The 12925-nt window shown below is 42.5% G+C and overlaps 1 protein-coding gene and 1 long non-coding RNA gene across 2 annotated transcripts in view; one reads left to right on the top strand and one right to left on the bottom strand.

The window, feature by feature from the left end:
- Nucleotides 1-12925, bottom strand: part of LOC142046123 (uncharacterized) — a 771893-nt gene that overhangs the window by 562946 nt on the left and 196022 nt on the right. The window lies entirely within an intron of this gene.
- CNTN5 (contactin 5) overlaps nucleotides 1-12925 on the top strand; it is a 1078547-nt gene that overhangs the window by 998860 nt on the left and 66762 nt on the right. The window contains exons 17-18 of the mRNA XM_075061721.1: nucleotides 10265-10423; nucleotides 10869-11018. Coding sequence (XP_074917822.1) covers nucleotides 10265-10423; nucleotides 10869-11018 — 309 coding nt within the window. The remainder of the gene's footprint in view (nucleotides 1-10264; nucleotides 10424-10868; nucleotides 11019-12925) is intronic.

Here is a 12925-nt window from a genome sequence, read left to right as displayed (position 1 = left end):
TCTTTTTGTAGAGGAAACAATGTAGTTCCACTGTAAACAGCAAGGGCAGGATTTGCCGGGGCTGCACAAGAGTGAAACATTTCCTGCATAGGATGGAACACATTTCTGGGAGGCCTCCACTTGCAGCCCCAGGACTGGGGATTACTCTGTTTTTCCCCCTTCTTTGGGCTGATTAAGACTAGGGTTCCAACAGTAGCTTCAGGGCAACTCAGGGAGTTTTCCTGAATCAGTGCATTAAAGTGTATACATTAGTTATCAGTGTGGAGCATATTATGATACAGTGTTGCAGGGATTGAGACTTCACTTTAAGCATTTAGAAATGAGAGAAAAAGGATTTTCCTATAAATATTTACATCCAATATATGGGAATATTGAGAATAAAAATACCATTCAAGTCCCATGTACAATTTTAGGTCAGTTTAAATAGTTATTATGCTATTACACAATAATAATGTTCCAAGCTCACCACAGGAGCTTTCGCAAAGTCAGCTCACAAAATAAAAGGCTTTGTATGTATTTGTGCATGTACGTATGTGAGCACTAGTACAATCTAGAGGCTCAGATCAACATGACTGAATTATCTCCGTTTTAACGTTGATGTAGTTAATGAAAGCTTTTATTAATCACAGAGAAAATACAGCAAGGTACCAGTCTCTTTGAATTATTCATTTTCTTCTAGGGGTTGTTAGTTTGGGTCATGATTTCTTTATTGTCAACACAAGGAATCAAAGAGTTATTAGCAAACTCCACTTGAAACACATAACCCACATTGCCAGAGACGTTCTGTCACCCGAACCCTATCAGTAAATTGAAGCTCACATATTTGTCTTGCAAACTTGGATCATGGTATGTTAAACCCAAGCAAATAAGTGGAATCAATCACACACCACTGAATTATGTGTTGTATTACAGACAATATCACAGTAATTCATCCATCACCTAGCACATCTGCTGCAAATGATCAAACCTCCTTTCAGATTGCTCTATTTAAATTCTCCAGCTACAATTTAACCTGCTGTCTCTTTCTCCAAACATGTCAGGTGGTATCTTCTGTATTGTTCCAACAACTTTCCTGTCAAAGCATGACAGGTATAATCTTTCAGTCTCTGCGGAGCTTAAATAGTACGTTAGAAGCAATACGTTATGTAACATTATGACTTAAATTACAAACTGTACAATAATATAACAAAGAAAAAGGCCACTAGTAGTTTGTAAAGATACCACAAGGACATATTACTAAGACACCTTTGTTCTTAGGTAGCACTGTATAAAATACTAATTTATACTGACCTGGAATATCCTTTGCTCATGTCAAAAAATAAAAACATAAGTATTCTTGTTCTTACTCTACTTTCCCATTTTATTGATCAATTTGTCACACAAAACAGTTATTTCAGTGCTTCTCTCTTGTCATGGTGTGGATTTGGGAAGAAGGTAGGCAGGTGAATAAATTGGTTTATGTGGAAGGCAGGGGATACTCTCAGGAGGAACTTTGGGTGTGGTTTCTGTGTGACCTCATCCCTAAAAAACATTGTGAAGGGTGGGTGTACCATTAAAGCTCCTATTTCCCTGATTCTCCAAGCCAAGGTGATGGCCACTGAGCACGCCATTTTCATAGACAGATGCGTAAGCAAGCATGTGGCCATGGGTTCAAAAGAAGGCTTTCTAAGGCGCTTGAGGACCAGGTTAAGGTCCCATGTTGGATTAGGGCATCTGATTTGTGAGAAGAGATTTCCCATACCTAGGGCCCTAGCACATTCATGGTCTATTTTGGTCAATTTCACATAGGATTTTTAAAATGGCAAATTTCATGATTTCAGCTGTTTAAATCTGAAATGTTATGGGGTGTGTTTTTAGGGGTCCTGACCCAAAAAGGAGTTGTGGGAGGGTCACAAGGTTATTATAGGGAGGGTTGTGGAACTGCTACCCTTACTTCTGTGCTTGTGCTGGCAGCGGCAGTGCCTTGAGAGCTGGCCTGCTGGAGAACAGTGGCTGCTGGCTGGGAGTCCAGATCTGAAGGCAGAGCCACTGCCAACAGCAGCACAGAATCAAGGATGGCATGGTATGGTATTGTCATCCTTAGTTCTACACTCCTGCATGCAGAGCTGGGTCCTTGGTCAGCAATCACCGCTCTCTGACCACCCAGCTCTGAAGGCAGCAGCACAGAAGTAAGGGTGGCATGGTATGGTATTGCCACCCTTACTTCTGTGCTGCTGCTGGCAGGACACTGCCTTCAGAGCTTGGTCCCCGGCCAATATCTGCCACTCTCCAGCTGTCCAGCTCTGAAGGCAGTGCAGAAGTAAGGGTGACAATACTGTGACGCCCCCCCCCCAAAATAACTTTGTGACTTCCCTGTAACTCCTTTTTGGGTCAGGACCCCCAATTTGAGAAACATTGGCCTTCCCCAATCTGTATAGTATAGGGTAAAAGCACACAAAAGACCATATTTCACTGGGGGAAGACTAGATTTCACGTCCGTGTTGTGTTTTTCATGGCTGTGAATTTGGTAGGGCCCTGCCCTTGAGGAATCTTTTTGTTGTAGGATGAATGAATATGGAGTAGCTGTCTATCTTATGATGAAAGGCATTTAGGGCTGCAAGATGTACCTTTACTGAACTTGGAGATAATTCTGATTTTTTAGATCTAGGTTGTAGTCTATTACTAGCAGGAGGCTAGAGGATATGGGGGTAACATGTTTTGAGTCGCACCAGATTTGGAATCTTTTCCACTTCTGCATAAATATGTGACAAATTGTTATTATTCTGCTATGTAATAGCACCTCTTTCTCATTCTCTGAACGGAACATCTCTATGCTTTTGAACCATTGAGGATCCATGCCGTGGTGCTATAGAACTCATTCTGGATCTGAGATCACTAAACAAATACTTAAAGGCACAAATATTCAAAATGGTTACATTAGCTCCAATAATTCCATCTCTGAACTAGGGAGACTGATTCTTGGCCCTCAGCCTCCAAGATGCTTATTTTCATATTGCGATTCAATCATCCCAGAGTGGTTTTCTGAGATTCACCTTGGGTCAAGACCATTTTCAATACAGAGTGCTTCCATTCAGTCTATCATCCACATCCAGAGTGTTCTAGAAGATCCTGCCTGTGGCAGCGGTTCATCTTTGCAAATTAGGAATCATGACATGTCCATATCAAGATGACTGCTGTGATAAACCCAGGCCAGTTGGGAACAGCAAAGTAGTAGAAAGGAGATATACTGGCCACTGGATAAGCAGTTTTCTGTTCCCTGAGTGCCCAGAGCAGGGGCTGCTCCAGGCTAATGAGAACACCTGACTCCAATTAACCTCAGGTGAGGCTGTTAAGCACCTGACTCTAATTAAGGCCCCTCTGATGCTATAAAAGGGCTCACTCCAGTCAGGCCAGAGGAAGCCAGGGAGAGGAAGTGCCTGTGAGGAACTGGGAGCAAGAGGTGTGCAAGAAGCTGAGAGTGAGTAGCAATACTGCTGGAGGATTGAGAAGTCCAAGCGTTATCAGACATCAGGAGGAAGGGCCAGTGGTGAGCACAAAGAAGATGTTGGGAGAAGGCCTTGGGGAAGTAGCCCAGGGAGTTGTAGCTGTCGCACAACTGTACCAGGAGGCACTCTAGACAGCTGCAGTCCATAGGGCCCTGGGCTGGAACCTGGAGTAGGGGGCGGGCTTGGGTTCCCCCCAAACCTCCCAACTCCTGATCAAACACAGGAGGAATTGACCTGGACTGTGGCTTCTACTAGAGGGGAAGGTCTCTGGGCTGTTTCCTGACCGACAGGATGAATCTGTGAGGCAAGCAAATCCACCAATAAGCACGGGACCCACCAAGGTAGAGGAAGAACTTTGTCACACTGCCAGCTGAAGGCACAATCCTTCAATGATGTCCTATAGATGTATTAATGCAGTTGGGATTACAATTGAACACTCAAAAATCCACTCTAACTCCAGTGCAACATCTAAAATTCATAGGAGCCTATCTAGATGCAGTGAAAGCCAAAGCCTTCCTCCCACTACACAGGTTCAGCACCTTAATCATTTTAATTGACACTATTCAGATCAGCCCCAAGACCCGGGCCAGAAATTGTCTTCCACTACCAGGCACCTGATAGCAAACACCTTTGAAATAAGTCATGCAGGGTTCCACATGCATTGCTTTCAGGCATGACTCAAAGTACCAAACAGAGACAGATAGAACAAACTAACCTTGACAGTCAAAGACCATCTTGAATGGCAGAAAGATCCACACAATATCTGCATGGGGGTCCCATTCATTCAGCAACCTCCAACTTTGATATTGAAAATAGACCGAGGTGGGCAAACCTTTTGGCCCAAGGGCCATATCTGGCTATGGAAATTGTATGGCGGGCTATGAATACTCATGAAATTTGGGGTTGGGTGTGGGAGAGAATGAGGGCTCTGGATGGGGTGCAGGCTCTGGGTTGGGGCCAGAAATGAGGAGTTCAGGATTCAGGAGGGGTCTCTGGGCTGGGACAGAGGAGTTTGGAGGGTGCAAGAGGGATCAGGGCTGGGGCAGGGAGTTGGAGCCTGGCAGGAAGGCAGGCTCCAGGCAGCTCTTACCTCAAGCAGCTCCTGGAAGCAGCAGCATGGCCCCCTCTGGCTCCTACGCAGAGGCGTGGCCAGGCAGCTCTGGGCGTTGCCCCATCCACAGGCGACGCCCCTGCAGCTCCCATTGGCCATGGTTCCTGGCCAATGGGAGCTGTGGGGGCCACCCTTGAGGCAGGGAGCAGCATGTGGAGCCTCTTGGCTGCCCCTATGCATAGGAACCAGAGGGAGGACATAATGCTGCCACAGCATATGCGGAGCAGGACCAACCCCGCTCCCCGGCTGGAGCAGGACAAGCCCCAGACTCTGCTCCCTGGTGGAAGCTCAAGGGCTGGATTAAAACGTATGAAGGGCCAATGTGGCCCCGGGCCATAGTTTGCCCACCACTGCAATAGATGCATCCTTACTGTGCTGGGGAGCGCAACTAGACAATCACATGGTTCTAGGCAAATGGTACCCCTTAGAATCAACTCTACATATCAACCATTGGAGCTCAGAGCCATCAGGAATGATTGTTCACATTTCCTATCATTGATTAAGGGCAAATATATAAAAGTCATGTCAGACAACATAGCAGGTATAGTCTACATAAACCACCAGGTGGGAATGAATCACCATCTCTTTGTGCAGAGACAGTAAAAATATGGAACTGATGCATGGCACAGCATCATCTTGTCAGCAGTCTACCCCTGCTGGGTGTGCAGAATACCACAGCATCCACCCTCAGCAGGATATTCTAACAGGAACACAAATGTGAAATGGGCCCTGTTGTCCTCCACAATGTATTTCAGCATTGGGAAGTCCCCAAAATAGACTTATTTGCCATGACCAAAACCAAAATATGCTCTCAGTACTGCTCCAGATGCCTTCCTCTTTTACTGCAATACAGGTCTCCTTTACGCCTTTCCTCTGATTCCTCTCATATCAAAGGTCCTGCTGAGAATAAGGGTATGGCTACACTTGAAATTTCAAAGCGCTGCCGCGCTTTGAAGTGTGAGTGTGGTCGGAGGGCCAGCGCTGGGAGACAGCTCTCCTAGCGCTGAACGTAAACCACATCCTCTACGGGTATAGCGTGCAGCTCTGGGAGCCGCGCTCCCAGCGCTGCAGCACTGAATACACTGAGGCTTTACAGTGCTGTATCTTGTTTTTTCACACCCCTGAGCGCAAAAGTTGCAGCGCTGTACAGTGCCACTGTAGCCAAGCCCTAAGAAATAGGAGTTCTAATGGCACACCCACCCTTCACAACATTTTTTTTAGGGATAAGGTCTCACAGAGAACATACTCAATGTTCCTTCTGAAGGTATTCTCTGCCTTCCACTTAAAGTAATTTATTCATCTTCCTATCTTCTTCCAAAAGCCACATCATGATCAGAGAAAAGCAATATTACATACACTCAATGTCAGGAGAGCTTTGGCATTCTATTTAGATAGAACAAAATTTTTCAGAAAATCTTCTAAACTGTTGCTTTCAATTGCAGAGAGGTATAAAGTATCCTCAGTCTCAAAACAAAGGCAATCTAGATAGATATCAAACTGCATTACCTGTTACTATTGTACCCACAATCTTCAACCTCCATCTGGAGTTCAACTCTAAGAGATCTGTTTCCAAGTCTGTAGCCTTCATCAAAAACGTTCCCATCACATCAATATGCAGAACAGCAACTTGGGCATCCACTCGTACTTGTGTGGAACATTATGCTGTCACCTGTGATTCAGCATCAGATGCTATGTTTGGATCCATGGTATTATCATCAGTACCAGACTCGACTCCAAAGCCCCACCCATCCATCAAGGCTTCTGCTGTAGAGCCACCTACAGTGGAGCACCCATAGGGCACTACTTGAAGAAGAAGAGGTACTCATCTTGTGCAGTAACAATGGTTCATTGAAATGTGTGTCCTTATGGGTGCTCCACAAACCACCCACTTTGCCTCTGCTTTGGAGCTCTTAATAAAGGTCTCTGTGGTAGAGAAGGAACTAAGGACAGTTGGCTCTTGCAGCACTAGATAGCCTCGAGGCAAGCTGAAAATCTCCAATCTGAGGCTCAGAGACGAGGTTACACCTACAGTGGAGCAGCCACAGGGACACAGAAGGTGAGTAACATCTTCAGTGCTTCTGAAAATTCAAGAAAAAAAAATTAGGAGCAACTTCAAAGAAGAGCATCATGAACTGGTCACTCCAGCTCTCTGACCTTTTTTGAGCAGTCCCATGGTTTCTGAGAATTCACTGCATTCATTTGGTCTTGTTATCTCCAGTGGTACATTGATGATTTCAGTTCAGGGATTTAGGTAGCCTTTGATACTAAGAGTTTTGAGGAATAGTTTTAAATCAACTGCTGAATTTTTGTTATCTCTTTGAATAATGCAAACTGTTCATAATTTTTGATCTTGTTACAGATATGGACCACGTGCCTTTCCCAGAGAAGAGAAATCTGTGGGCACAGTTTCCCGGAATTACTTAAATATACTGTTTATGCACTTTGGGAAACTTGCTAGCATATATGTATCCATTACATATACTTTTGACCAAACAATTATTAGTAATATAGGCATGACAGGAACGATACTTTGTAAGAAGAAGAAAAGTGTTTGTATCTACTTAAATAAAAAGTCAGCTTTCAGCACAATAAATAATGTCTTTGCTATGGCCATAAACAGAAAGCTGGTCAACGCAGATTATATGCCTACCTTAAGTAAAATTATCAAAAGGCTACGTAGAAGCTGAAAGAATTTAAAAATGAGTATAGAGAATTATGATAGAGTAAAGAGATGAAAGTCTTTGTAACTACAAAATGTGGCTTTAGAAGTACACATTTTGTGGTCTAAAAATAAAAAAGAGGCTAATGCTATTCTTCTTGCACATTGGTAAAAGTACCAGTCTAAGCAAGAAATCCACTTCCATAATATATTTGTGTAGAAGTAATGTCATATGTGTTTTCTCTGAAACTTGTTGCCCTGGAGAGTGTATAACATAAGAGCTGATAAATAACTTGATTACCGTATATTGCCAGTAAAACATACAGACAAGTGTTTGGGTTTAAAAGCCATTACTCAGAGCTGTTGAATGTAACAGAAATTTGAGTTTAGCAAGTTCACATTCAAACTATAGTAAAGGTCATTAAGACACCTATAAACCCAAAGCATGGGCCCAAGTAATTGGAATTTCAATCCACCTTGACACAAACTCAAAAACCATAACTTTTCCCAGCGTGCTTGATCTTGCCTTTTAAAAGAGTAGCATGTACCTCTACTAGACCAGAAGGCTTGTCCACGTGTCTTTGTTTCCAACTCCTTTAAATCCACCTGCTTCCAACCCATATCTACATTTCAGGAAAAGGGGGCCAAGACAACCCAGCATCTAGCACAAATTATTCCTTCCCAGTAAGTTGTGGAAAATGAAAAAAACAGTTAATTTTATTTTAAAAAGTGTTGCCTATAGTCCACACCCCAGCATAGTGTTTCAGAAGTCTAGAGCATTCTATTTGTCTAGTTTTTCTATCTCCCTCCAGCTCAGAAATGGCTTATCACTACTCCTTCAAACCCTCCATAAAATAAAAGCTCAGTATAAAGTCATGGATTGGCTATATTTGAAGAAAACCCATTGTAATAAAACAAAGTTAATTATTTTTGCTGTGTATATTTCTGGATCTTTCTCCTATTTTAGTCAATGGGAGGCTTTGTGTCACTGAATTCAGTGTGAGTTGGATTGGGCGTTATGGATGCAATTCACATGAGTGCTGAGGCTCAGAACAAAGCCACTAACTTCCAAATTAAACCCTTAGAGCAGGTGTTAATCAGTGCATATGCCTGGTTCTGTTCCTTTTGCATGGGTAAACTTCATCATACATTTTTCAAGAAGCAGGCCCTCTACTGTAAAGTGGCAGCTTAGACAAAACATAAGGATGTTTAGTTAGCTGATAGCTCACATTAACTTTGATCAGAGTTGTTATCATCAGTTCAAGCAGGTTTCATTATTGCCATCTGAAGGGCCAAAAGAAGCTGATATATACTTATGATTACATACATACTGATTGATAGAAAATCTTGGCACAAGACTGATTATAACAGAAATTACTTTGTTTTACATTTAATGAAATTAAAAGGTGGGATATTCAAAACCAATAGAAGGAAATGCCTTTGTACACAACATGTAATTAAACTTTGGAATGTATTGCCACAGGAAGTTGTTGAAACCAAGAATTTAAGATTCAGAAAGATATTTATATGGCTATCAAGAATATTCAGATGTGTCATAATTATGAGAAAAAGAAGAAATTTTAAACCTTGTGCTTCAGAATGTAAGATGTGTCATAATTATGAGAAAAAGAAGAAATCTTAAACCTTGTGCTTCAGAATGTAAGCCAATCTCTAAGTATAAGAGACCACGATAAGATTTATAGAGTTCAGATTATTCCACATTTGCCTACTCATAGAGCATAGAGTTTAAGGCAAAAGGGACCACCAGATCATCTAGTCTGACCTGTATATCACAGACCACCAACACCACCCAGAATCTGCATACTAAACCTAACCTTACTGTGGGATTCATACCTATTCCTTCGAGGAATCTGCTTCTCAACACTGCTGGAGAGAGGATACTGATCCAGTCTGGTAGTTAATATGTAACAATGAGGTCTAGAGAAGACAAGGGGTGTTCATATCCATGTTTTTGGTTCTGACTCATCTCTGTTAGCAATCTTAATTAATCAGATAACATATGCAAATAAAAAGAATTCATTATGACTGTCTGCAGCTGAGTACAGTAAAAAAGTATTTTTCACTTCTCAGGAGATGAAAAGCAATTTTGTTGTTTGGGGTTTTTTTTTCTGGACCCTGTAACAAACAATATCCTTTGGAATATTAGCTTAAATGAAAAATAAAAAACATTCAAACAAGCTATTAGATGATGCAGGGAATGATTGAATGTGTGAGATAGTATATATATTAAATTCTTGATTTGGTGATTATCAAAACTTAGTGGTTTTCAAGACACCTATTGACCATAGTTTTACTTTGAACATGGTTCATTTGTCATATCAAAAAACTGTGGTGTTCGCCTCTACAACATCCAAAAATTGCTTTATTTTTATTAATTTCATATAATTATTTATTACTTTTACAGCACATGACATGTTGTAGGCTTTTAAGGCATCATCGCTACCTTGAAGAGTTTACAGTCTGAGCCTTCCTTCAGCAATAGGGTCTGTGTATTGACTTAATACGCATAAGGGTTTGCCCCCATAGATGCAACTGCTGGATCAGGACTTGAGTTCTGATGAAGCAGAGCAAGAAAGACTTCAGGTAGATGGTGCAAGGCTATTATAAGGGAGGAAAAGAACATATGGCTGTTTAGTTTAACCTTAGATGCTTCTTGAAGGTTGCTATTTTATTTGTATTTATCTTAGGTTTTGAAAAATTAAAGAATAAAGTAATTGGTGATTTTTTTAAATTCCTGTTTCTAATTCCACAGCTATCACTCTGACATGTTAATTGCTTCTCCCTCATGAAGCATTACAAAAATAGATATAATCATCATTTGTCGTCAGAAATCATAGCAATCAACCACTTCAGTGATATGCATCTTAACTATGTATTTCATGAATACTGAACTGCATCATGTTGTTATGGAAACACGTGTATCCTGTGTTAGTGCTGCTGAATTGGCATGACAGTGCAGTTCTTATTATTCTTCCACCTTATTTCTAGGTCCTCCTGGTCCCCCAGGAATAGTGATAGTTGAGGAAATTACAGAAACAACGGCGACGCTCTCCTGGAGTCCTGGGGCAGACAACCACAGCCCTATCTCCACATACAACTTACAAGCACGTAGCCCATTTTCACTTGGCTGGCAGACCGTAAAAACAGGTGAGAGAAAGATTTTTAAGATAATATGAGTAGGCTGAGCAAAACTCATAACTCGAGAATAGGAACCACCTACACCAGTTACAGAGGATGATGATGAAAATACAAGATAAAAAAAATAATAAGATTATAAAAGAAGATAAAAAAATCAAAGGTCCAAATTTAAAAGTTGTATTTGGATGTCACTTAACAACATGCCTGCAGTGTGGCTGTCCCTGCTGTAGCTGTGGACAAAGAGAGGATTTCTGTCTCCAGATAGTTAATCAGCCATCTTTCAGAAGCATTAAATAAACTTTTATGTATATATAACTGATGAGTATTGAGCAACTGATTTCCATTACCTCCAGTGATCTTTAATATTGTAAAATTCAGTTCCACGCACCACTGGTATATTACACATAAGTTTCAGGTGAGTTAATGATTTACACATTGTCTTTGCTCTCTGCAGTTCCAGAGAACATAAGTGGTGACATGGAATCTGCTGTGGCAGTAGAACTGAACCCATGGGTGGAATATGAATTCAGAGTTGTAGCAACCAACAAAATCGGGACTGGGGATCCCAGTGCACCATCTCGAGTGATCAGAACCAGTGAAGCAGGTAAGAACTTTGAAAGCCACAAGTTTATTCTGTAGGAACCATAAGGAATAAAGCAATTTAAAAAAAACAAGTATCTTTTTATAGCATCTTGCAGACATCTCTGTTGGCAGTTACCACTAGTCTAGTGTAATATTTTTTTTCCCAATGGGAGAGCTTGTTCATTCAAAACAAAATTATTTTTTTAGTTTGGGAAAACTTCTGATAAGATGCCCAGCCCTCTCTTACCTTCTTCAAGTGTTAGGCCATTACACTGTGTCCTCTGCTTTATACAGCTCGCCGTCCTCTAACCTTCTTGATCCATGATCTCCCAGGAGACTCTGCTGGTTTATGAACAGGATCACACATCATTGTGCTGCAGACTCATACATGCCCATTATTCTTTTCTCTTCCCAGGACTTTCTGTCACGCCGTCCCTCTCTGTCCCCTTTACTTCACTATAAATCCTTCACAAGTTCCATTGTTTTGAAAGTCCAATGAAATTCTACTAGTCTTTTACTGTGTCCACTGGATCACTGCTGCTGTATTCCAGTCCAGTGCATTCTGGATATTTCCTTGTATATCACAGTGAATTGTGTGTGTGCCTCTGGGGAAGCCCCAGAACATTCCTGGTTGTGGCATGCAATGTCAACAAACCAGTTAAGAGCTTTGGACAACATTGAAGTAAATGGTGAATTTGTTATAGACAGCATGGTGAACCAGAAACCAGTTGCTACTGCCTCTGTTTTGAGAATCTTCTCTTTAGCAAAAAACACTATCCACATAATCGATACATTATTCAGACCTCTTGGAAATGCAAGGGTCCAAAACTTTGGGAGCTTAAGTGCAATTTAGAGAGAGACTAGGGGGATGGAGAAGCAAGTTGTGTGTGGCAGAAAGGGAACATGAGGGAAGCTTATTTTGAACTATTTAGAGGGAGGGACAAATCGGGAGAGGACACATGTTTAGGGAGAAGGGTGGGAGACAAATATGGGGCTGGGAGTAAGCATCCAAGTAGATCTCAACTTCTGAACACTTGAAGATTTTCCCTGGCATCACTTCTGGTTGTTTTGTTTTCCGTTAAGTGTAGGGTGACCAGATGTCGCATTTTTAAAGGGACAGTTTTGTTTTTGGGGACTTCTTCTTATATAGGTGCCTATTACCCCCCATCCCCTGTCCCATTTTTTCACAGTTGCTATCTGGTAACCCTAGTTAAGTGACTTGTAAGCAGGGGTGGCTCCAGGCCCCAGCATGCCAAGCACATGCTTGGGGCGGCAAGCCGCGGGGGATGCTCTGCCGGTCGCTGCAAGGGCAGCAGGCAGGCTGCCTTCAGCGACTTGCCTGGAGGGTTGGTGCTACCGCGGCTTTGGTAGACCTCCCGCAGGCATGCCTGCGGAGGGTCCAGTGGTCCCACGGCTTCAGACCTCCGTACACTGAAGCTGCGGGACCAGCGGACCCTCCGCAGGCAAGCCGCCAAAGACAGCCTGCCTGCTGTGCTTGGGGCAGCAAAATCCCTAGAGCCGCCCCTGCTTGTAAGTAGGCTGTTAATCATATAGAGTAGTTGTTTTCAAGCGTCAATGAAACCAGCCATGCTTTTGTAGCCCATGCCTGCTAGTGTGGTGCTCTGTCCCCCTCGAGTGGCACCTAGATCATATAGAGACTGATGAGTCTGCAACAGCCTTGGCTAAGAGCTATGGGGCTTTTAACGCATGTAGAAGAGGATGATGCAGTAAGCTTGTAATAAGCCTCTGTCCCAAATCTGGACTTTAGCGTCCAAAATCTGGGTGCTTAGCATGAACCTCCAAGCTTAATTACCAGCTTGGATCTTATCTCGCTGCCACCAATCAGGATTCTGAGTACCTGATAAACTCTCTGGTCTCCCCAAACCTTTCCCTGGGGGACCCCCAAGACTCAGATGCCCTGAGCCTCCA

Source organism: Chelonoidis abingdonii, chromosome 1 (assembly GCF_003597395.2).
Source record: "Chelonoidis abingdonii isolate Lonesome George chromosome 1, CheloAbing_2.0, whole genome shotgun sequence".
Taxonomy (NCBI): domain Eukaryota; kingdom Metazoa; phylum Chordata; order Testudines; family Testudinidae; genus Chelonoidis; species Chelonoidis abingdonii.
Note: the sequence above shows the minus strand (reverse complement) of the source record. Positions and strands in the feature narration are given on the sequence as shown.